This window comes from Psittacula echo (genome assembly GCF_963264785.1).
Source record: "Psittacula echo genome assembly, chromosome: 3".
Taxonomy (NCBI): domain Eukaryota; kingdom Metazoa; phylum Chordata; class Aves; order Psittaciformes; family Psittacidae; genus Psittacula; species Psittacula echo.
The window spans coordinates 18,119,367-18,145,354 of NC_137736.1; the positions used below are offsets into that span (position 1 = coordinate 18,119,367).

At 45.3% G+C, this 25,988-nt stretch overlaps 1 protein-coding gene across 1 annotated transcript; it reads right to left on the minus strand.

Annotated features, from left to right (window-relative positions):
• CD80 (CD80 molecule) lies at nt 1-21,568 on the minus strand (the record flags this gene model as incomplete). Its single annotated transcript, XM_080613829.1, has 5 exons — nt 1-1,860; nt 4,857-4,982; nt 6,750-7,031; nt 9,684-10,028; nt 21,481-21,568. The coding sequence occupies 5 exons, from the start codon at nt 21,566-21,568 to the stop codon at nt 1,754-1,756; spliced, it is 948 nt and encodes a 315-aa protein (XP_080469955.1). The 3' UTR covers nt 1-1,753.
• Between the last annotated feature and the right edge of the window lie 4,420 nt (nt 21,569-25,988).

Below are 25,988 nucleotides of genomic sequence, written 5' to 3' on the forward strand. Positions count from 1 at the left end.
GACAGCTCAAGGCAGGCACTACAGTGAGCTACAGGCTGCCTAACTGTGAAACCCTTTGGACCGTGCAGAGGTGCTGTCTGCGGAGTGAGGATGGCTACTGAATGTGCTACCCTCTTTAAGCAACAACAGGACATGGCTCAGCACATCACACAGTTATGGGATGACTTGTCAGCCGCTCGGGAAGCACAGCTTCCATCCCTGTCCACAGACAAGCAGCAGTTCCAAGCACTGCAGTTAGGAACACCAACCATTTGCAGAAAAAGCCTGGCAAGCTTTTGTAACAAAAGAGGAATGTGGCAGAATGGATTTATTCAGTAGGTGAACTCCTGCCACTTCCATCACAAAACGTTCCAGAAATCATGCTAACCAAGGCTCTAGTATCTGTTCCAGATAGGGCCTTCCCCAGAGGAAAACATGAGTGCGTGGTCAGGTTTGGAAATGAGACAAATGTCCTGAATGTTAGTTTCCCCTCCTTTCCATCACAAAAATGTTATGCTTTGAGATTACTGCAATGCACGGCATGACAAATTCATGACTTCCAGGATTCTACAGCTGTTGCTCTACTGCATTGCCCTGGCAATGTATTCAGTATGCTGTGGTGAGAGCAGGAAATGCAATCACCTGGATAATGATGTGAATAAGAACAGTTAGCTGCTAATCTTTACTTAAGTCTCTTAACTTGAAAAATGTCTTTTTGAAGGACACAGCTTTGAACACAGCTGAGCTTTTGAGCAAAAACAAATATAATGCTCTGTAGTCATAAAACCTGGATAAGCCAGACTTTTCCCCAGCCTCAGACTTTTCACAACACCTCAGTATCACAAGTAGCTTCTTTTAAGAGATATATAAGCATTTCTTGGGCAAGTGTTGAAGGGGAAACTTCTCCATTCCTCCAGCTGCTGAAAGGAACAGAGATACCTCGGAAGTGGACTGGCATTGCTAATCTTAATGGGAAAGCTGGAGTTGTTCTCTTGTTCACGTCTCCCTCACTTCCATTTGGTCAGTCCTTCATTTCTATCATCAGTGGTGTTCCCATGTTTATGCAACAGCACCATGAGTACAGGACATCCATGGCTCACAGGACGTCCACCAGAAACAATTTCTAGGGAATGACACCATGTGTGGGACCTGTAGTAGTGATAAGCTGCTACTCACAAATGAGTCAGGACAGTTCTTAGTTGAGAGGCCCACAAAATGAGAACAAGGGCCTGTCACTGCAGATCCTGATAGACGGATGACCGTGCTACAAATCCACATCTCAGATATTAACCAGCTTCCTCACACAGGTTCAGAGGAGGCACTGACAGTCAAAGTTGTCAAATGTTCCTTTCTTTTCCCCTCTCTCTGCCTCCATCCCCATTCAGTCCCTAAAAATTTTTGTTGATTAAGGAAAAGAACACCACAAAGGCTTGCACACTGGGGCCTTGCATGCAGGGCCCACGCTGTGGAGAAAGCAGCTGAGCAGCTCAGGAATTTGGCCCTCTACCATTTTTCACTAGGTTCATTCCAGGAAATCTGAAATAACCCAAACAAAGCAGTGCCTCACAAGCAACATAAGCATCGTTCCTCTAGCCACCTGACCAGGGAACACCATGTATCTGAGCTGGCAGTTGGGCCCTACCGCTTTTTACCCTGCATTTACCCTAAAGGACAGCATAGCCAGTTAACATTGTATGAAAATCAAATAGTATTTTAGCAGCTATTTTGCCAAGTGAAGAATGGTGAAGAAAACTTACCTGCCAATGCAATCTGGTCATACAAACGATGTTTCAGATGTCACTTTAGAGCTCACAGGTGGCTTTGTACCTTCTTTAAGATCCTGTTCCACTGAATCCTGATGCTTACAGCAGTGAGAACAGACTGAAAAAGAAGATCCTCAATTAGAATTTGAAATTACAGAAGACATAAATGTGCTGAATACAAATGTCTTCTTCAACAAAGTAAAGTATAACTGCCAGTGGGAAGAAAGGAGAGGAGAAATGAAAGAAACAAATCTTCTAGGTCTAGTTACTTCTATTTTTTCCTTGGCAGGACTCATCCATGCAATACACCTGAATATGGCTGGCCTACAGACATTGTCTGATCGGGGGTTGGAACGAGATGATCTTAAGGTCCTTTCCAAACCTAACTATAATTCTATGATTCTATGATAGAAAGTTCTGTTACATATAAATATTAGTGTGTCATATGGTACAACAGCTTTCATTCCCAGGGCTAGGACCTCAGCCTGGCACGAAGACAGGTTGCTGCCTGCTAAGATGAGAACAGAAGGGACATAATGGTAAAAGTTACATGTCACTAAATGCAGTTTACCAAGTGAGTGTAAGAATGCCGGTATTAGAACCAGCCAGCCAACTCTTTCAGTGCTTTAAAAGGAATTCAAATTAAACAGCATCTATGAATTACTTTTAATAATCAAGTTGAATCTTTCTGTACTGTTACAGCAAATTACATAAATTTTACAACATGGATCCTAGGCTTTTCTTTAAGTGACTTTAATCTTGGTCTAATCTTGGTGCTTTGTGTTTAATTAATTGAAGAGCCAAACAAACAAACAAACAAAACAAAACAAAAAAAAAGTAGAGTTTTCATTCTTATATTACTAAAAAGATAGGCTGTGAGCTACCCGAAGTGTGGGGGTTGAACCTCAGCAAAGCATCTTCGTATTCTAGTTACCACTATAACATGCATCTGAGAACTCTTATTTCCATTTTGCTCTATCTCTCTGTTCTGCCCTTCCATACTTCAGCTCTTTGAAGCATGGCTTTTTGAGCTCAGAAACCACCTTAGCATCAAGTCAGCTCCTGACTCAGCTTTCCATACCCCCAGACCTATTCTGAGCTCCTACAATAGCTCTTGAAGGTGACCTGTAGCAACAGCCACAGGAAGTGCTCTTAGGACAAGTATTTCCCTCCCCAGACACATGGCAATGCACAGCAGCACTGAAATGTGACAATTGTACAAACCGAGAAGTTGGATTGAAGCTCTACCTTCAGTTTCATGGAGCATATGCTTGGTCTGGAAAGTGGCTGTACAAAATAGCACCACCTGACTCTGCAAATCCACTCCCTGCATATATTCTGAAAATGGGACTGAAAGGGAAATTCCAGTTCATGCAGCCATGTCCCGTGCTGTTGCAGGTGATCACATTCCACCACATTGGTGTGCTTTTTACATCTACTTTAAAAGCAATTTAATTTCTACATTAAAGACTATCTCAGAATACTCCAGATTCTTGCTAATTTAATGGTAAGGAACCTTTCCATTTCCAGCCTGTATTTGTTTAGAGCCAAATCCTCCAATTCCACTTCATTTTCTCCTATAATTAGAAGTTCATTATCCACACAGCTAACAGCACAGGCTGTGATCAATTGTGATTTTCTTGGTTTCATCCTGCTTGCTGCCTTCCCATTGACATAGCCCCAGGGTACAGCAGGGGAAAAACAGCACTGGTATCATAGGGGCATGTGAGTGGAAAATGAGGAGGTGCACAGGTCTAGCCAAGAGTCATTGTCTTCCAGAAGCTTCCTTTCTTTGTGGTAAAACACTAGAAAGAAAATTAGCCCAGTCTGACTCAGTGGTCACATTGGTTTTTGAAGGGATGTGGTGGGTGAGGAGGGGAAAAGAAGAATAGCAATTCTACCTCCACACCTCTGACTTGGGAGTGCACTTGTCTGAAGTTGAAACAGAGGTAGCAGAGACACAAGCATGACAAATCACAAGTGTCCCTAAGTGAACTGAGTTCCTGCTGCCTATCAAATAGCCTCTTTCCAACAGGGGATACCACTGTGACCATGAGATGCTAAGCTCACGCTGCTGGCTTCTGGTTTAAGTTCTCCGAACACAGAGTGCGGGATTCTGATCTCCAGACCTGACTTCCCCAGTGACCTGACAGAACTCAATTAGGTGGTATTTATAACGTGTTGCAAGGCCTGCTGCCTTTCTCCAGGACAGGGTATGGATGGGATATCTACTGCTCTTGACTTCCAATACCAGCTGGATGCCTAGCTGCCTTTATAAACCCATTTGATGTCTACCCACATCTTAAGGGGCTTTCTGATTAGGTCAGCTTAGACATGACGAGGAGCAACAGCTAACAGATGAAAATAACAGCCACAAAAGAAAATACATCTGCTCAGCTGCCAGCTAACCCTGAGATGCTGGAGGTCCCCTTTGCCATTGAAAAACTCCTGGAGACATGTCTGGAGTTACTGAAGACTTCACAGGGTGGGACAGGGTACCTCACCCGTGCTGGTTTTGGCCACATAAGGAAGACAAATCTATGTCTCTTGATTGGAATTCTCATAGAAGGGGAACATAGCTGCACTTAGGTCTTTTGCTGTGGCTCTAGAACCACGCATTTTTGTAACTTTGGCTCTGTGAGTTTTCTGAGGGATTGTCTAAATAGGGTGTGTGGAGAAATGCAGTTCTGAAACTGTCAGTGCTCAGCTGTATCTATCATGATCACTAAGATCTTGGCATCTTCAAGCATGTTATACATAAACATAACACATAAATATGTGCCTTTGTGAAACTCTTAGTGAAACTTCAATTCCGTATATCCTTGAATTTGGAAATACTCTGATCTGCTGTCAAAACTCCCCATCACCCCATCACTCTCAAACCTGAAGCCTAGTGCTGCCTGCACACAAAATGTAGGAAAAGTCCTGAGCTGGTCTTCAATTTTGTCAAAGTAGATGGAAAAAAAAAAAAAAAAGGGAAAAAAGAAAAGGAAAGGAGAAGGTGGTACAGAACTATCAATCAAGTGTGTCAGCATAGCTTCTAAAAATGTGTATTTCACATAGAAACTCCAAAGGCAGCGTGAGGCTGTTTCTTGGAAAAGGATTGACACTTACCGTGCCTTGGGAGATACCTTGCTGCTAGGGTGATAGCCAAAAGGAAGATGACAATGATGATACTTGAAGCAGTAATGATATTATAAGATGGAGCCACAGTAGGGAGAACACAGTCATTTGTTTTTTCTGAGACAGAAGAAATAGAGCATAAATAAAGGGCTCAACAACATATTGGCATTTTGAGGTAAGAGCAGGTACGTGAATTTTGGGGGTTCTGGGCAAATTCTAACTTAGCCTGAAAAATTTACCTATTCAATAAACAAACAGACAAAGCTGTAGCTGGCACCTAAATTTCTTTCATTCTCCTGTATTTGATATGTGCTGAAATTTTTAACACATTCATAGAGTCTGAAATGCTGGGTTCTTTGTCCAGAACGGGACTGAGGCAGGCAACAGTTTAAAACACCTAAGCTGTTTTTTAAACTTATGGTTAGGGTTGGTGGAAAAGTCTGAGTCCATGTCTGGAAAACCTACATTCGCGAAAGTACTCTACAGGTTTTCTTACTGTTTTCACCAGATTTATGCCTATTTTTTTTTCCCCTCTGAATTCACAGGTGGTGGAGAGTAGTACATTAAATAGACTAGAATAGGCATTTTTTTATCAGAAAAAGTGTTGTGGCAGAGTTCAGTGGATCTGAAGCCTTTGGCTTTTCACCACTGGAGATGACTGTTCTGACACGTGAACATTAGGGTGGACAAGGGCTGTTCTTGTACAGTGCAGGAGAACCCTCATTCGACAGGAGAGACAGACTTGGTGCATGTTCACAGGTCTGCAGACCTATGTGCGTAGATCTTCAGATTTTCATCATCTGCATCTGGCATAATTATCATTCAACTTGTTAGACAGTAGCCTGCTCTGCTGTACAATATTCCCCTCCATGGTTTGCCTCCTGCATTTACCAGAGACTCTATTCTGTCTCCAAGTTTATTGAAGATTTATTTGGAGGACCATTTCCATCATAGAAAATGGGAAAATGAGAAAATGGGAGTGGTTCCACATTCTTAAAAATCAGAAAGTGGGGGTTTTGTGACTGCTGTCGCTTGTGGTTGCACCCTCCTCCGAGAATCTGTCTGACAACAGTGTATTACTATTATTACTCTTTTTTGTTGCTTCCTTTTCTGTCTTGCATGATATGCATAACCTTCTTCCATTATCATCTCTAGGGACATTATGCACTACATCCAGCAATAACCAATATTCATAAAGGCCTAGTTTCTGGCATTCGTTCTGAAACTCAGTGGCACCTTGCCTCATAAGCCCCTTTGATTTTAGTAGGATTGATGAATAAGGTACCTTGATGAATAAGCTACAATTCCCTAGGAAAAACAGTGCTTCTCTAGCTTCCCTTGAAGGTGCCCTTATCTTTATAGTGAAAACATCAGGCCCAGAGACATTTCAGAATACTTTTTTGGTAACAACATTAAAAAAAAATTAAATCCTTTTGGCTTTAAGAATTTCCTTGCAAAACCCTTTCTACTCCAAAACATCTGGACTGTAGTGTGCTGCCTCCCTCATGCTGTTTCCACTTGTGCCTCAAGCTGTTCAAAGCACAGACTTATCTACTATGTTATCACTTTCAAACCATGCACAGTGATGGAATTTTCATACACATATTAAAGATGTGTATGAAAACAGAATTTTGCCTCTACCCCAGCTGACAGTTTGTTAAATGATGAAATTCTTTTTATGTGCAACCTATGGCTTTTAAGGCACACGCATTTCTCAGGGCCTTCCATTCAAATACCAGACCTGTGTTCCCCAACTGGCTCACAGGCGGGATCACTGGGTCATTCTTGCATGAACAGACATACAGAATTTACTGCTTTCTCAGACAGGCAACTCATCAGATTCAACAAAATGGGTTTGTAACACAAACTGTTAATAAAACCTACTCAGAAGCAAACTGGTGGACTTCGTAAAGCCGTTGTATTCAACGGAGCAAGTGATGTTGACATCTTGGGTTACATTGAGTGGCAGTTTGCCAGTGATGTTGTATGGGCTGAGGTTGGACTCGGTCACCCAGCTGGCATTCCACACCACGGACATGTTGTTGAGGGCTCCAGAGAGTTTGGGTTTGGGGAAACCTCCATAAGAAGAACACATCACCACCAGCTCAGTTGATTCACAAGAATCAGCGGATACTTCTGCTGTTAGATTCGGCTTACTGAAGTCAGCTGAAGCAAGAAAGATTTTGTTACCATTCTGACAGATTACAGCAAGGCCTGCAGTTCTTATCACCCACGGTGAAAGCAAAGACTCCCCCACAGGGCATTCTTCTGCTGTGATAACCTGTTAGAGCTTTATTTTGCCTTAGCGTTCTCCCCACAGCCTTGCCTGGATAAGACCTTGGCCTTTGCTTCTTCTCCCCCCGGGCAGTGCACACACTTCATGACTTCACCTCTCCATTGCCCTCTACATACAGCAGTTTATGGAACAACAGAAGGAATCATAAAACAGGAAAGAGAAACATGGGACTAAGTAAAAATCCGTATTACAGGCAACAGCAGACAATTTGCTTTTCCCTCCCTCATTAGTCCCCTCCCAGCCAGAAGCTCCCAGAGGGTCCCGTCTCTGCTGGGAAAAGAGGTGAGCCCTTTCACTTGTTTCTCTCTGCTGGGCTAGCCAGCAAGAGACTGAACTACATTTTCTATATGTAATAAGCCCCTCCAGAAGGCCCAGCTGAAGAGCAAGACCAAGTCATACTAGTCATTGCAAAAATGCATAGCAGTACACAGGGCCTCTCAGACCATGTTCTCACTGGACTTTTGTCTCATTGCCAAAGAGTTTTGAGAGGCTTCCCACCCACAGAGCTTGTTCCATGCCTTCCTGCCTCGTCAAATGTTTTGTAAGGCTGCACGGTGAAGTGGATGAGAGGACTAATATGAGTGAAGAAGGAGAAGAAAGGTGGTGTCCATTTTAGTCTGCTTCCCTTTGCCAATTTGGTTCACCTGGTTACTGTAAACAGTTGCATTGGTATGACTGAGGATGCCCACAGGTTGCCATAAACAGTTCACGGTGAGGAGGACGAGGGAAGGGGTGGCAAAGGAACTACTTAGGGCAACTGTACCACTGGAAAAATCCCAGTGGGACCACATCTTTAGCAAGAGAGGCACCAATCAGAAAAAGTAACTCAGCATGTGGCTTTCTGTTGGGCTTAAGTCACACCAACATGATTGCTGTCAAAACGAACAAATTCTTCTTCCCTCCCTGGCATGCTGTAGGTCTGTAGCCTCTACACCCCTCAGACTCTAGCCGCAGCCAGAGCAAGACCAGGCAGAGAACTGCAGCAGGTAGCTCAACACAGTGCAAAATGACCCTTTTTGGAACAGCTAATGTTTTCTCTGCAACTGCTCCCTGCCTGCCTCACCGTTTGACCACATGACTGCTGGGATCTGCATAAGGCAGACAGCCTTGTGGTTGTAGTGCATCTTCCATGGCTTCTGCTGACCACAAACTCATGGGCCAGGCTACCAAATAACTAATGCCTAATGAAAGGGTAACTTGCTTAGCACTGTGCAGCTGACCGGTAGACAAGGAGAGACCTGGATTTCCTTCCAGGCCCACTATCTGTTGAGCAATATAGCATTGATGTCCCATCTGGAAAGTAAGTCCATTCAAACATCCCAGTCAGCTTCACTAAGGCTCCCTAATCAGTCACCAGGGAGTAACACCTTTCTGCCTTTCTCATTTTAGTCCCTCTCTTGGATCCCTCAATAACTGATCCCACTTTACCAAAGGGAGCAGAAGTCTACTACTATTATTACAACTGTCCTGTTAAGACAGCAAGGGGATTTCTGGAAGGAAAGAAACTGGAGTATTTGTGTGGACTAAAAGAGATCCGTTGTTTCACATTTTTCATGTGGTTAACTCCTCAGCCCTCATGGCTAGAGAGGGTGCTGACCGTGCACTTCCCTTTTCTTCATATCAGTTCCCAGAAATATCACTAAATTTGTCTCCTTGCCCACAATGCCTTCAGACAAGTAAGCAATGGCCAGCTCTTGGGAGCTTGTTTTTATTTTGCTGACAAATCTCATTCCAGATGGAGAAAGCTCATTCACTTGTCTGGAAGATTCCTGGAACTCTGCTGCTAAAGGTAATTCAAATGTATGTACGTATATATTTATATGTGTTACCAATATCTCTGCCTTTGGTTGAAACCAACTGCTACAAAAACAGTGGTACAAATGGAAAATAATGTCAATGGAACTTTCTGTAGCCACCAAGAAAAGATTCAGATTCGTTTTGAGCAAAAGAACTTGGGTTGTTTCTTTATGGTGAAAAGCCTCAAATCTCCAGCTGCATTCAGCCTTAGGTTGTGGAGCTGCAGTGCAGCCACTGATCTGGCCAGCCCCCCAAGAGCCTGGGCTTCCCAAGGGGGTTGGTGCAGGGCTGGGATGCTACTGTGGTCACAGAGAAGCAATGCCACTCCATTCCTCTTTCAGCTTGGATGCTTCCCATGCACCAAGGGCTTAGTCTCTACTTTGCCCAAAAGACAGCAGAGGGCAGAGGCGGCCTAGGGCCCCCACCAGCAGCGATACCTGGGAAAGTGTCCCGGGGGGGGGGTGTGTGTCTTTTTCCAAGAGGGAGGCATCAAGGGGAGGATGTTGGGCTGGTGGTGGGAAAGGCAAGTTTTCTGTACCAGGGCTAGCTTTGGAAAGGTAAGGAGGAAAACTGCTAAAATGGAAATAGTTAACACACCTTCTGGCACTCTTTGAGGCTTCTTAGTACAAGTCTATCTGCTATACTACGACTAACACTTGGAGGAGCATCCTTTACCCTGGGGATGGCACCAGAAAGCCTCATGTGTCAGGAGGCAATCTACCTACCTGTAACAAAGAGGTTGACAGGCTCATTACACACAACCACGGGGTTCTGCGAAAATCTGAGGTGCTGAACTACACACCGGTAAGGTCCATTGTCCAGGATTTCCGTGGAGAAGATCCACAGGGTGAGGTTCCTGGGGTCCATCTCTGTCCGGTTTTCGTATCTGACAGAGTTGTGCTCAGCGATCCTCTCCCCTGCTGCGTAGGCAAGCACTACCTCTGTAACGTTCTTCTGCCAGTAGACCCGGTAGTTCTGTAGGCTTTCTGAGCTGGGAATTTCATGACAACAAGGCAGGCCAACTTTTTCTCCCACTTTGCTTTTGACTACTTTCTTCTCCTGTGCATAGCCTGTATGTAGGGGGCAAAGAAAAGTCAGTGAGACAGTGCTATAGCCTTGTGCCAGGTCCTGCTGCATACAGCTCAGCTCTTTCGGCTCTATCTGCACTTGTTAATGTACCTCATCACCCACAGAGCTGTTTACAGCTTCAGCTCTGCACTGAGGAGAGGTCTCCCCTGGCATTCATTGCCTTTTACGTGATGCTCCAGTGCTACTTAGGATCCTGAACAAATTATTTCTGAAGGCAAAGGTAGGAGAGTTACTTGCCTGAACAGAAATTTTGGTGGCCCCTTAAACACCTCAGAGTAAAGATTTTTCACTATTCATGTCAAGGTGTAAAACCATACATTCCCAAACTGCTATATCCTCTGCTCTTCCTTTTCAGACAAATGAATTCAGGCAAATGAACAGTTTTGGCTAGTCTAGCTAAAACAAACTTGTATTTGTAAAGGCCCATGGGCCTCCCTTGGGATTACTTGCAAAACAGCACAGGCATTCCCCACCTCCTGCTCAGCGACCGTGTTGGTGCCATATCTAGTACGCAGGCATGTGCCTCTTGTAATAAGCTGAGCTCCTTGCAGGAAGAAATTGGGTACAACTTTGATCATGCTAGCAGCAATCTCCCTGCTTCACACTGCAACTTCTCTGCATTCCATGCCAGTGATCAGCCCTGTTTTCCTACTCTAATTCCTCTTTCCAGTTGATAGGTGCTCTCAGGGGCCAGGACTTAACACGCGAGGGAGCAGTTTAGCAAGGAGCTCCTGCTGTTGCTGGAAGAGTGACCCGGTATTAATGTGCTGTCCTGTGCTTCACCAAGGTCAGGGCAGATGGTTGAGCTTTCACCCAGGTTTGTGCAACCTTCAGGATGAGACTTATCCCTGTGCATCCTGCTTTGTTAGTCCAAAAATTTGGGTTGCTTTACATATGCCCTGTTTGCCTCAGCCTCACTACCATTAGCACCCATCTCAAGTAGTGGAAGGGGAGGTACCAATCTGTTGCACTCCATGGGCTGAGAGCAGAAAACAAGGAAATAGCTGGCCTCGGGACGGAGAAGATTCAAATTCCTTCCCTGAAACTTCTCATTTAACTGGTTTTCCTCTGCTCAGCCACTTCACTGGTTTTCCAAAGGGAAAGATTCAATTCCTCACCCCCACCCCCCAGTCTTGTACTTCCCCTTATAATGCACTGCAGACTCTGAACAACCAAACTGTGGCAGACCATGAGCCCACTCAGCCCCCTGACCTCTATCAGCCAGCAACCAGTAGCAAAATGGTAGAAAAATTAGCTCTTCCGCTCTGCATGAGACAAGAACTGCCATACCTTGCAACCTTTGGTAGCCAGGTGTTTTAGGGTTTCTTGACATCAGCAGCTTCATCACTACTGCTAGACCTACCCCTTGAGGAAGAGATTTTGCTCCTTCAGGAATGCATGTATATTTCTTGGCTTCCACAACATCCTGTGATGATGAGTTGCATAGTTTGATTACATGCTGTGTGAAAAAGCATTCGCCTTAAAAGCAGCCCAGTTTAGGCTGAGTTCTGAAGTTCCTCCTCCTGTGTATCTGCAAGTGTTGTGTGGTTTTTTTCTCCCTCAATCACATCTTTGTTTGCTCTCACAGTTCAGCTCAGTTGCTGGAGAGGCTCACAAGAGCAGCCGGTCAAAACTTTGGGACTGTGGACCCTAATAAAGACAATTTTCTATTTTCTTTTGCAGCAGCACTGGAAGAGTAGGCAAACAGCAAATGTCAGGGTGATATCACATCATGAGTTGCATGAGGTTCTCCGCACCTTGCCCCTAAGAGTCTCCTTTGCAACCAAAAGGAGAACAAAAACCTTCTTGGCAGTACATGTGCAGGGTTTGGAAACTCCTGCTGATGTCACATCTACCCTTAAAAGGCTCTGCACGCTTGAAACTGCAACCTGAATGCTGCAAGCCTGAAGGAACCAAAGTCCTTGAAGAGTCATTCAGCCCCACAAAAGTCCCCTTTCACTTTAAAGATGAACTGCAAAGCAAAAATGAAAATCCAGTTCCGTCCCGTTTCTGTGCTGAATGCTCTCTGTGACCAGGCTGTGCGGGAGGTACCCACCAGGCAAATAATTTTTAATGACTTCTAGAAAAGAAAGATCCTTCCTTTTCCCACCCCCCTGAAGCCCACCCAGTCCCAACCACCCACCCACACATCTCCATCACTGGGAGGCCACAGTGTGTGGCAACACTGACCTGATTAAAGGGCTGACTTCTGCCCTAGGCAGAAAAACATGCTCCATTCCAACTACACTGTGCTGCAGATGCCCCATACAGCAGGGCTACTTAGAAATGAGTGCAGAGGAAAACCATCCTTTCTTATTTGCTTTCAGAAGAGTTCTTGAGCCTGTATTCCTATTTCCTTCACTCCTTGTCCAAGTCATGTTTCAGAAATGCCACAGTCACAGAAGCTTGCTTATCTTACCACACATAAAGTCAGGAGGTACAGGAGAGCAGATTGCCCCTGACACAGAAGTCCTGCAGAGACACTTGACTGCAAAAGGCAGTAAAAGACCACACAATGCTCAAGAGAAACAGCACTGAACTGCTTCAGGTAATAACCTTCAAGTAATTCCTGAAAACCCCAAAGCCACTCTCTTTCCCCTCTGTTTCAAATTTCTTTGCTCTTCTAAACTGCTTTGCCTTTTTTTGGTCTTACCTCACATTACCTGGCTTTGCACACAACCCACAAAGCAATACATGTGATGGGAAAGGTCCTCCTTGGTGGGCCTGGATCTTTTGCCCCTGCTTAAGCAGCAAGAACGACTGTGGATTCGCACATTTTTTAGATGGACATTCTTGCAAAAAGCTCTGAGGCAAACTGCCGGTGGCCCTCCAAAGTCAGGAAGGTCAAAACAGTCTTGCATTGGTTTTTATCTGTAAGTTTCCCTATTTATCTTTGCAACAGCAGCCGGTCTCTCTACTCTTAAATTATTAGCATCACTGAACTTCGCCTAGGACCATGCACATGGGACTCCTGCTCTGCCAGGGTGCTGACACTGTTGTGCACGGGCTGGTAAAAGGGGCTTGGAGCAGCTCTGGGAGGAGATGCACAGTGTGCTGTGGTGAGGCAAGGGCACTTCTGGTAACCGGGGCTGCGCCAGCTGAGGAAAGCACATCTTATAGAGCTGCAGCTTTCTCCTGGAGGCCATCCCCTGGGGTCGGTGTAGGAATCACACCTAACAGTCCCTGGGTAATTCTGCAGCCTCATTTTCTGTGAATAGCATATTCGCCCCAAACTTGTAGGATTTATCCTTTGAGGACAACCCAGTATTTTACAGGGATTTCCAATCAAGACAGATAATCAGTTGAAAATCTGAGGAATTTTGAAAAGCTACGTCTTTAAAGAACTAGACAATGCCCCTTGGACTTTTCTTTATCCCAGATGATTTTACCAGTGAGGAATCAGATTTTCCCAAGGCTTTCCACGGGGTTAAAATTCAGCAAATGTCCTGTGCTACACTGGAACACATGAAGAAATGCTTTGTATTTAAATCAGTGTTGTGACAGATTCCTGTGAACACACTGATCACAGAAAGACCCTATTAGATAACCTCTGTGTGGGGACATCATTTCAGCAGGACATGAAAACACCTTTTCACTGTAATGACCCCATGCAATGAGAAAGATGGGATGAAACAGAGAAAAGTGAGTGCTGGCAGGCCCTCCTGGCTGTCCATTTTAAGGAGTATTTTGTATATTTGTATATTGACCTTCTACCCAGACTCCACTCCACCAAATAGAGGCACGCAAAGGAAGTCTCAGCACGCAGAGAATGGAGGAGTGGCTCTTTCCCTCTGCACAACCCCAAGCCTAACATTCTCATCACAAGCCACAGGCCTGTTGATGCAGCTGCAAACCCAGGCTTCACTCATGCCACAGTCACCTCTTGGGAGGTCATGTTCCCTCGCTCATCCCAAATGCAGTGAGAGAGAGGAGCAGAAAAGAAGGAAGAAAACTAGCGATGCACTTCATTTGGCAGTGGTTCCACTTTCCCATACCTGCTAGTCAAGTGTGCCTCCAGCAACTGAGTGACAGGATTAATCCTACGTTACGATGATGTCATGGCAGGCCTGAAGTAGGGAAGCAGTGTGAAGAGGCTTATCTAAAAGTTCATCTCTGTTTGCTTCTGTGCTGTAACCTCATGGTGCCCTGCTTGGAGCAATACAGCAAGGGCTTAGCTCCCCTGACATGGCTTTATGCACTTCCCATCTTCACATTGCCACATTCCTCCTAAGCAAAACTGTAACCTTGCTTTGCCCAGCTCTACACTGCTTGATTTAGCAATGATTATAACATCCACATGGTGTTTTGGTGCCTGACTCCTTCAGCAACCTTCATTTCATTTTAATGCTTTTTTGTTTCACATGCAAAGCCTGTAGTGAAGAAAATCTTGAAGTCAGGAATTGATGTGACAGCCAGAGGACACTTTCCTGTGTCTATAGACAGAAAGACAGCCCATCCTTGGGGGTGTGTACTAATCCCACTTTTTTTCCAGCAGCTTGAGGCCCTATTGATGCCAAATTAAATTGTTGATCTTATTTGTTTCCCTGAGCCTACTTCCATAAGCGGAGATGTACTGCAGGTAACACTCGTTTTAGAGTGGTTCACAGGGTGACCTCAACACATGCCAGTGTTCGATACAGGCCCAGTTTCTTAGACATAAGTACTCTTGCTGAAGCCCTCCATGTGACTGCAGTTTCCTTTGCAGGCTACAGACCAAAAGCCCTGCTTTCTCCAGTCTTAATCACTGCTCACCAGAGAGCTAATTTTGCATACTCAGGTAGCCTTTTTGCCACAAAATTCATCAAGGCAACCCAGCCAGATAGAGAAGGAAAGGAAGAGCTGTATGGAGTCACAACCCTGTCAAAAGCCTGGCTTCAAAGGGAAGGAAATTCCACTACCACAAAAAGCTCCATGATCTGCAATTAGCAACTGAGAAGATGAAAGGGAATCTGAAATCCTTTGGTGAAGGGACTGGGGCAGCTCCAGACAGCTGGTATCATGTCCTCTTGCTCCAGTCCATGTTTCGGTACTTCTTGAGATAAAGATCTACTGCTTTCTGAGTCACCACTGCCTGAGCTGGGACAAGCCCACTGCCTGGGTATGTCCAGTCTGCTTTGCTTACAACATGAGTAAGATCGCAACTCTCCGCAGATCAGTCAGCAGATTTCTCATTGTGGCCCTAGCCAGGAGATCAGAGCCAGGCAAGGAGCTGCACATGAGATGCCAAAGTTCCTGGGCGTGGGATGGGGACTATATCGTGTCTTAAGATCTTTCCCTTGGTGTGGAGTCCTCCACATTATGTTGCCTGGAGAGGAGAGGAAGGAGGGCTTGCTTATCTAAACAGTGGGGACAGAAGGACTTCTTTGACTTGGGGAAAGGAGCAGAGGGAGAGTCTTTCTGAACTTCCCCATTTCTCTATTCCCAGCCTGTGGCATGAGTGACCCCACTAGAATTAAAAAGGGTAGGGTGAGACACTAAATCTGGATGTCCTCATGAGATTTGCATATATTAGTTCCTTTCAAGATCAAATTCCTGCAACTGGCTCAGCACTCTTGCGATTTCGAGTTTGGGGGCAGAAACTGGATGTAGCAGTTGTGTAAGACAGGCCTTTGGTGGAGATCTGTTGCACACAAGGACAAAAATAAATCTGTCAATTTTTCCCCCTGCAGACTTTGTCTCTCACTGACTGGATCACTTTGTACTTCCTCTATATTTATCTCCCAGCTGAAGATGTTCTCAGATAATTTTCCTAACTCCTCCAGCACCACTGCTATGCATACCGCAGTCCTCAGCTCAGCTTTTGAAGTTGAGGTCCTCCCCACTGCTTAAGGCCACAGTTTTCTACAGTGCTTGCTAAATCTCACTGCCTCGCATGCTCCTCAAGTAGCCAGCCCTCTTTTGAAACTAACAGAAGGTGAAAGTGTCCAGTAACCAGGAAATCTCACATAAGCCCACGCAAAAGTAGAAAAGTTATAATTTTTAATATTTCTTTTTTTGCTTCTAAAGGACTTGCCCACAGCAACATTCAGCAGTGCAGCAAACAATGCTACAGGCCTGCCAACCATTATCTCACCATAAAAACCTGGTCCCTGCTCAGGCACCAACTCAGGAACACTTTGCAGGTGACAATCTTAACAATGACCCTGTAGTCAGAAGGCTGGCTGGAGCAGAGATTAAACAGCCCTGTATAAAAGTGCAGCATGGCAAATGGTAATTAACTGAAGGATGACTAAGGAAACAAGACCAAAGCAGCCCAGAGATGTCTTAAAGCTCTAAAAGTCACAGAGGGAATGAAATGACAGACTTGTGTAGGGGCTGCTGTGGGCACTGGCAGGGTGGCTCAGGGAGGCAGATCCTCAGCTTGTAGGAAGCAGTCTGACAGTCTCTTCAGACTGATGCACTTCCCTTGGCACAGGGAGGAAATACTTGTCTGCCATGCACTTAAAACTACACCTGAGGGTCCCTGCTATGGCATGAGTAGTGGTGCAAACAGAGGCTTGCTCCATGGTCTCTCTAACAACTTACTCTGTGATACAGTAGCATTCTGGGCTCACTAAAAGGTGAATGCCTTTTAAGCACAGTATAGCCAGAAGTGCCACTGTTAGCCAGCAGTCAGCACTTTTATTTTCAGCCAGGGAGTCCCCTGGGACCAATGATATTTTAAAAGCATAACAGTGAAAAAGCAGAAATAAAGCCTGTGGCATTTCTGCATTGGGAAAGATTTGCATATTCTCAAATGACCTCCTGAGGCTCCCGATGGTGATGCCCCTCTAAGGGGACACAACAGCTACAAATCAAGTTTATCTATTTACAAACAAAACCGCCCCCCTTTTGTCAAGCAAACAGACTTCACTGCATTCAGCACACTTGCCTTGCCACCTCATGAAAAACACCGCATCCATATGTGCACAGCACTCATAGTAGGAGACACGTTTAAAAGGAAGAAGAGTTTCTCTGAATGTGGAAATTCTCCTCCAGCCTGGCACAACCTGTGGGTGCAGCCAGAAGACAAACCGGCCTTCTCCACATGAACAGAGGGGATCTGGCTCCCCTTTGGGGAGCTCCCTTCCAATCCCACGAGCTCCTTCCAGCTGCTTCCCTTGCAGGGCTCTTCAGAGGCTGGTTCAACATGCCACACTGGTGTAAAACAAGGGGAAAAAAAGAAACTTTCTGCTAAGCAAGCTGGATCACCCAAGGATCAGAAACGCACTAGAACCAGTGCAAAGAAGAGGAGGTTTGCATAGCCAGAAGTAGAGGAGAGGGGAGCAGGACTGTACCTTTTGGTGGCAATGAACCCTTCACCAGCTCAGCTGTGCAGACTGCCTGCATCCCTCTTCAGGGTACACAGTGTTGGGTATAAAAGCAAACTCGCACTAGAGAGACCGGGCTGACCCCTGCAGAAAACCAACTTATCACTGGCGAGGCAGGGGGATAACCCAGCCAGTGGCAGCCTTCATTTATGTCAGATTAATTACATATTAATCTGACATAAATAAGCTCTGTTCTGCTTGTAACTCAGAACAGAGGCAGCAATAAGCAGGAAAGTTGGGAGTGTGTACAGGGTGACAACTTCTGTTGGTAACCTACTGCAAAGCATAAAATCTTCAGCCCCAAACTTTGCATGTTTAAGTGCAGGAACGTCTGACATTCAAGTAGCAAAAAGTATACAAATGTCTCAGTGATCCAAGAAATGCAAAAAAGCTGTTGCCTTTAGACTAATGTGAGCTCACTGGAGCTACCTGGTTCATTCTGATCTCACTGGGAAAAAGAAACTATGTGGATGAAAGGAATGTTTGACTGGCAGCTTTGCACTCCTGGTATGCAGGTGTACAGCTGTATTTTGACAGTGCAAGAATGGAGCTTGTCTACAGGTAATTTTTATTTTCCTAAAGAATTTTTTCATTTTAAAAAACCCCAACAAAGTCTATAAGCAAAAGCAGGAGCCTTTAGTAGGGTTTCTGTTTCCCCAGACAAGCTGTTACAGCAGGTTTCACTCTGCACAGACAGACAAAGGAGTTCCTTAGTTCTGCTGCTCTTGTTTTTGAACCAAAGACATTTATTTTCTGCATGTCTGGAACAGGAGGAGACAGAAACTCATCCAAAAAACAAATGCAAAAAAAGAGCTGAAGGCAGCAACAGCAATAAGATGGAAACTCAATTTGCATTCAGTGATCAAGTAGGCAAATCTGGTACATACAGAAAAGCTTCTGCCATCTCCCCCATGAACCCATACCAGAGCGGACATAGGAAGTACATGCTAAGCACCCTAAAGCTCATTGACAGACACTTCAGTGTTGGGGGGTGGCCACAAAACAAGGAATCTTTCTTATTCCCAACTCTCTTTTCTGAAACCCAGCTCCACTCCAAGCACTTTATTGGCAGTAACATACAAGAGGGGATTACCAGAGTGGGTTACTCTAAGACAGTGCTTGCTAGCAATGAGGAGAGAAGTGGATATTCCCTACCCACCCCAACTCTCCAATAACTCAGAAAAGCTGTAGGGATTTTCCTCAAAACTTCCCAAAACTTTTCACCATTGGGAAGAAACTAAGAACTAGGTGGTACCCAGTCAGAAGAAAAGACTCTAGGGAAACTTAAAAGGAATGCTCCATGGACACAAAGCTGGGCTTGCTTTGCGCCTGCGTTTGCACATAGGGCAGGGAAAGGTTGTACTGAGGAACTTCTAGCAACATTTTCCTAGAGTAACAAACTGGGATTGAGAAGATCCTGCAGATTTTTGGAAGGTGTGAAGGTGCAATGGCAGGACAAACAAGCCTGGCAATGCATTCAGACAATAAATAAATAAGTTTGTGCTGTAATCAAGGCTGCTCTACCACTTTTCCACTGTGCTGAGACAGCAGGGTAATCAGGCACTTCAGTGTCTCCAGCAGCAGACAACATCTCAGCTTTAAATTGCACTGGCACTTCAGGGGTCACCTCAGGTGAACCCCAGAGCAGCAAAATTCAATTCAAGGGCAAACACATGTATCTACGTAGCTTGGGCATACACAATTTCCTATGAAATAAAACCTTCAAATAATCCTTTTTAATAAAGCCCCCCACTAATGCCTTCTACTGATGTGATGTGAAAATTCAGCCTGGCATTTCCCTATATTACCATTTTACTCACACAGGCTGTACAGAGAGCACCTGCTTTCATCCTAGCATGCTAATTGACCTTTTGGAACTGTACAGCTCTGAGCTGTGCAAGCACCAGGATGCCTGAACTAAACCCAAGGATGCAAGATGTGGCCACAGGCTCTGTGTGCCAACTGTACTTTGATGTGGACATGAGCAGTCCTACGTGGAATCAGTTCTGTAAATGCTGGCTTTGGTGACCTGCTTAACAATGTGTGAGAAGGGCAACGGCAGGGAGATGGCAGACCCCCAGGGCTTCACTGTTTTGCCACAGCAAGGTCAGAAGTTGAACCTTGTGGTCCCTGTGGGCCTCCTAGAGAAGGCATCAGCTACAAGTCCCAGTGAAGCTTTTAAAAACATTCATTTGTGGGTACTGTACCATATATTTTCAAAGGTCACCAATGTAGGAATATCTCTTCTTGGAGAAAAAGGTGGCAGGGTGTGCCTGCTTGAATACAGAGAGAGAAAGGAATTGCATTGGCTATGCCGGTCTGCCGAGAAACCTGAGGCACCAGCACTTCCATTGACTTACTGCATGAGAAGTATCTAACAATTATTCTCAAAAAGCTGATATAATGCTTTAAAAAACCTCCCCTCCCCCCCCCCCCTTGCAGAAATAAACCTCAGAATTTTGTAATTGATAGACTTGGAGAAGTAAGTCTTCTCAGCAAGAGGATGACCAATTCCTGCTGGCCTATGGATTTGTGCCTTATTTTTGCCAGCCCAGGCACCTGTCCCCATGCCTCCCAGCCCATTCCCAAGCCCTTGATGCCCCCATGATTCTTACAGCCCCTCTCAGCTGCCTTTTGCCCTTTCTGTCAGCTCACCATGAGGACACCCTTATGTATACCCCACGGCCTATGGCTACTGGGGTGCTGGCTTGTGGCTAGCCAACAGCTTCCATATAGCAAGCAAGGACACTGCATATCTGCCAGTTTTGCCTTCCTGTCAAATGTGGTTGAAACTGGGCTGGGGATTTAAAAGTTACAAGCGGGCTTAAAACACAGAGGGAGAAGGCAGGATAAACTATCATTCATTTAGCAAACCGTATCAAAAAAAGCACAACCATAGGAACATCTGGTTTTCTATTATCAAATTTCTATTTCTAGTACTGGACATTAGCATGCATCAGACTGTATATCCAAGTATTGCTGGGTTTTGGCTTGGAATCAGCATAATTTTTAGAAAAACTAGATGATGGGTGAATTACCACATGCTTATAATTAAATTAATAACATACTACAAGCTCATCAAATAGAGAGAGAGAAACAGTTCCGCACGTGATATATTGTTTGCCCATTACAGTACAGGCAAAATACATCTGTGCTTGATATGTGCTTCACAAGCACAAAGGTTGGAGAAGGCGGAAGACAGGAGAGCAGAGATCTCATGAGCAGCATTTGAAGTGGTTGCTTTCTCTACAAGTGAGCTCTGTGATCCAATCCTTGTTAAAATCTGAGTTACGCTTTAAGATTGAGACTGAAACTCAAAATGAAATTCAGCATCAAATATCTCCCAGTTTCAAAACATCAGCATGAAAAGAAAATTTTGCATCACTTGGTTTTTAATCACAGCCTCAGTTCAGCCCAGGTTTGCTCTAGAGTATCATTAGCTGCATTGAGAAACTAACATTGTAAATAAGCACAACCTGTTTTGCATCCACAACAAACCCCAGCTCAGAAGTGAGTTTTGTGTGGTTTCAAGGTTAACACCTCACACAGCTAGGAGGACTCATCCCAAGCCTCTTGAGGTCAGGAGGGACCTGTGGACTTCAGCGAGTTTTGCGGCAGGTCCTGAGAGAAGGACGGGAGGCAGCCCTTACAGTCCTCTGACAGGGACTTGTGTTGCTGGGGAAAGGTCTCACTGTGTCCTGTGCTATTTGGGCAGCAGAGAGCCCTCCTACCCGCCACCCTGTCCTGTCTTCCCCACCACATGCTCACTTCTATCCATCCAAAACAGTGAAGAAACCACTCTACCACCAAATCCAAAGCCCGACGGGCTGCAGCACATGCTACCCACAGACATCAGCTGCCCCGAAAACACTCTTTTCTCACTGCAGTGGGATGGGTGACCACGCTCTGGGAACCCACAAGTGTGACTGGCTCGGGGAGCTGAGAGCTCTAGGGACCTCCGTGCTTGTCGCCATGGTTAGCACAGCCAGCCACCCCACACCCTGCCCTGGCAGAAGGCACCAGAGCAAGTGCCCTGGGGGCAGCCATCCCCTGCCGACCCATATACGGGTGCTGCGGCCCGCACAACCCCTGCTGTGCTCCCACATCAGCATCTCCTGCTTACCTAAACTAAGGCAGAGCAGCACGAAGAGCCCGATCCCCAGCCACCTCCTCAACGCCAGCGCCAGTGGGGCGGTGGGCAGGCACGCCATCTTCCTGTAGTTCCTGGGCCTGGAGGAGAGGGGACACAGATAGCGGAGCAGCGCCTGAGGAGCCACAGCACTGGCCACCACGTCCCTTTCCTTCCTGCTCACTGCCGCCCCAAGAAACCACAAGCACAGCCGTTCGCACTTCCCCCACAGGGTACCTGTGGCTCCCCCTGAGGCAGAGAGGGGGCTCAGTGCCAGGCCATGGGTGCGCGGCTACTGCAGCAGAGCCACCGAGGCACTCGCTCCACACCAGGGCAAGGGGAAGGCCAGGCGCAGGCGAGTGCTCAGCCTCATAAGTCACCTCACGCCCGCCTACAGCTTCCTTATAGGCATGCGTAAGGGCGCAGGTGCCGCCCTCAGCCCTCGGTGCTGGTTTGGATGTGCCTCCAGCAAGGGGGCAGGAGGGGTTAAGGAGCAGGAAAGAGCCCTGCACACAGGCATTGGGTGCTGAATGCAAGTGTCGGGCAGCACTGGCACCAGTGGGGCTTCTTAGTTGGAGCTTAAATGCAACTAAGCTAAACACCTGATGCCACTTGCTGGCAGCATGCACCTGCAGCCCTAAGAGCCAGCAGTGATTCTTCCCCTCTACTGGGCTCTCATGAGACCTCACCTGCAGTGCTGTGTGTAGCTCTGGAGCCCCCAGCACAAAAGGGACATGGCCCTGCTCGAGTGAGTCTAGAGGAGGGCCATGGAGTTGATCTAAGGGCTAAAACATCTCTGCTATGTAGACAGCCTGAAGAGAAGGCTCTGGGGAGATCATATTGCAGCCTTTCCAGTACCTGAAGGGGGCCTACAAGAAATGTGGGGGGGACTTTTTACAAGGGCGTGTAGTGACAGGACACTTCAACCAGCTGGAGGGGAGACTGAGATGAGCTCTTAGGCAGAAGTTCTTCCCTGTGAGGGTGCTGAGGCGCTGGCACAGGGTGCCCAGAGAAGCTCTGACTGCCCCATCCCTGGCAGTGTTCAAGGCCAGGCTGGATGGGGCTTGGAGCAACCTGCTCTAGTGGAAGGTGTCCCTGCCTATGGCAGGGGAGTTGGAACTGGATGAACGAAATGAACCAAACCTGTCTGTGGTTCTATGGCTCTACGAATAATCCTATAAGATTATATTTTAAATTAGGAAAAAACCCACACTGTCATTTCAGGCCCAGCTGGATGTCATGTATCAAGCTCAGTTACATAAAGAAAATTCAAGAAAGACCACTTAAGTTGCATATGTTGGCTGTCACAGCCAAGTGTCCAAACAGGGAGCATCTGCCGGATGCACCACCAGAACCAAACAGGTTCTGCAGAGCATCCACCAGCCCTGGCAGGAGAGACGGAGGGAGAACTTGCCTTCCCAACTCTGGGCTCCCCCTTCTCCAGGAAGCACCCACTACCAGCCCCTTCCTCCAGCTCCTCAGCTCACTGGGGCTTCAGATGGAGCGAGGTAGAGGAATGGGCCATTTTTAAAGCCTGGAAGGGCAGAACCCTCATGAACCTGACTGGCCAAAAAAACCTAGCCTGGAGCAAATATTAAATAGCAAAACAAACTGCTTAGTAAATAAGAGCTTGAGGGAGTAAATACACACCAAATGATGTAGATTTGTACAGATAGGCACACCCTCCTGCAAAATAAAACAAACACTGGTATAGTGTAAGGGGTTATATTTAGCTGTAATAATCACAGCAAGAGGACTGCACACCAATGAAAACCTGATTTTCTTAAAGGAAAAAAATAAAGTGCAATGCAAATGTCTAGCTTGCTGATCTAAATTACTTTGATTTAAAGCAAATACATCCTTTTTATCAGAAATTATTTGCCTCTATGTTGCTTCATATTTTCTTCAGTATAACTAACTTGAATTAGATGGATTAGATGGATCAAATGGACTGATGTAGGAATGAACAGGGCTTATTGGATTGCAATATAAATCAGAGTTTTATTTCAACATAATTAACCAGGTAGTATTCTGTAGAGAAATCAAGTACCAGAAGAAGAGGTTACATCTTTTCTGTACAGAAGAAACTCATTCTATATGATGTGGCAGAGAATAGTTTGCTATTGAATCAAACTGGGACTATGTATATCTCCATTGTGGGGTTTCTAGTCCACGTTTTGTGATTTGGGCTCTGATTTAAATCCTGCTCATTTGTACCCTACCCATGCATTTTCTAACAGGACTACTGTAACAGCTTGCAAATGCAGATGACACTAGGACTAGGTGTTTACATACAAGTGTCTTCATGGTATTCAGAGAAGGAAAGAATATCATTACTATCATTACATTACTATCATTAATATCATTAATATCGTTACAGCCATTTGTACCTTGTTTCCCCAAGCCAATGTCCTAGATCTCAGGGAGGTACTGTCTCTCTGCAAGTCAGATGGGCACTTTCTACTCTTAGTCTAATCATGTATCCTGCATCATTATAGTTACTGTTACTAGCAACCTTGTTATAGCTGTTCACTTTCATTTAAATTCATGCTTGCTCCTTTTTTTTTTAAATATATGTCTCTGCCATTCTGCCATATTACAACTAAAATGAAAATCAAGCCTGTTACATCCACATCTGCATTTCTTCCACAAGGTTTAACCCTGCTTTTAGGTGAACAGTCCCAGGGAAACAGATGGAGCTCGTCAGTTCCCATTCTGTAGCAAGGAGGCATCATAACCCCTTCTTACCCACAGAGGAAATCAGAGCAGCTGATTGCTTCATCAAGGCTGCCTAGATTTTAGCTAGACAGCTGAACTCACTTGAGATGCTATTCTCGGTCAGAGCTCCTTCTCTTTTTCTAGGTATCCTGGCTCTCGGTATCTTTGCCTTCAGAGAGCTCCCTGATTAGGAGAACACTGCAATAGCAAAGAGTGTAGTGGCTTTGTTTTGCTTTGATTGGGGCAGAAGTCATAATTTTTCTATCACTTAAAGCTTCCCTAATCACACATTCTTTATCCTTGGAAACCATTACTTCAAGGGAAGAGGTATTATGCATCCTTAGGATACTAACAAAGTTGAAGGACTCATACATATTGAAGTCACAGTCCAGCAAAGACTTCTTTCTTTGAGCACTATAGCAGGTAATATAAGCCCACTAATTCACAGTGAAATCCCCATAGGAATAAGCTTTCTTGTGCACTTTTAATAGGCCTTCAGCATTTCACCTATATATGCTCCAGAAACAGGTTTAAATGAATAGAAGAAGCACTGCAGCCTGAAGAGCTGTCCTGAGTTCAACTGGGTATTGGTTGGTGGGTGGTGAGCAATTGTATTCTCTCCCCTTGTTATTTCCCTTATCACTATTATTATTCTTGGTGGTAGCAGTAGTGTTTTTGTGTTATACCTTAGTGGACTGCTCTTATCTCAACCCATGGGAGTTATATTCTTTCCATTCTCTTCCCCATCCCTCCAGGAGCAAGGAGGGAAGAAGCGGGGAGTGAGCAAGCGGCTGTGTGGTTCTGAGTTACCGGCTGGGCTTAAACCATGGCAAGAGGGAAGCCCGGGTTTAATAAGGAAGGGTCTTTAAATTCTGCTAAAAATAAGTATTGTGGAAAAGAGGAAGACATGACAGCATCACAAATACCACATTTTTCCTTTGCTTTCACAACAAAAACATTAGTAAAGAAGCAGAAAAGACAAGTGAAATTTCACAGTTTATGTGCTATGTAAATTAATTTCACTAATCAGCACTTGGGGTAGAAATCCTTTGCACTCAAATGGAAGGCTGTTCAAATATGTCACTGCTAGATTTTTCCTGTAGACCCACTGACATCACCAACTTTTTCCAAATGCAAACCCACCACTACAGAAACACACTTCCAGCAAAGTCAAACATCACTATTTTGATCATTTAGTGACTGGTAAAAACAAGCATCTCAGAGAAATACCAGAAAGGGCAGAGCTGAGTAAATACTGCAAACCAAAACACAGCACCTGCTCTCTGAAGGGGATTCATAACCACAGTCCCTCCTACAGACCTGGGATCCCTTTTATTGTTTTTAATGTGAATAGACATTCCCATCTTTGTTAATTTGAACTAAAAGCACATCTGCATGCTTTTAATACAGGAATGTCCAGGTTGAATAGGAAGCATCCAAGATGTGTTTCCAGAGATGTACATCACCAAAAAAATGGTTGCTCAAGTGCCCTAAAAACATCTTTGTCAGAGAAACGATCCCATTGCAAAGCAGAGTAACATTTTTTAGGAAGTTTTTTCATAGAGTCACATAGACTTAGGTTGGAATAAAAGCTTTCAGATCATCAAGTCCAACTTTTAACCAGCACTGCCAAGTTCACCGCTAAACCAGGTCCCTGACTGCCACATCTACACATCTTCTAAAAACCTCCAGGGATGATGATTCCAGCACGTCCGTAGGCAGCCAGTTCCAACACTTGACAACTCTTCTAGTGAAGAACTTTTTCCTGATATCCAGTCCAAACC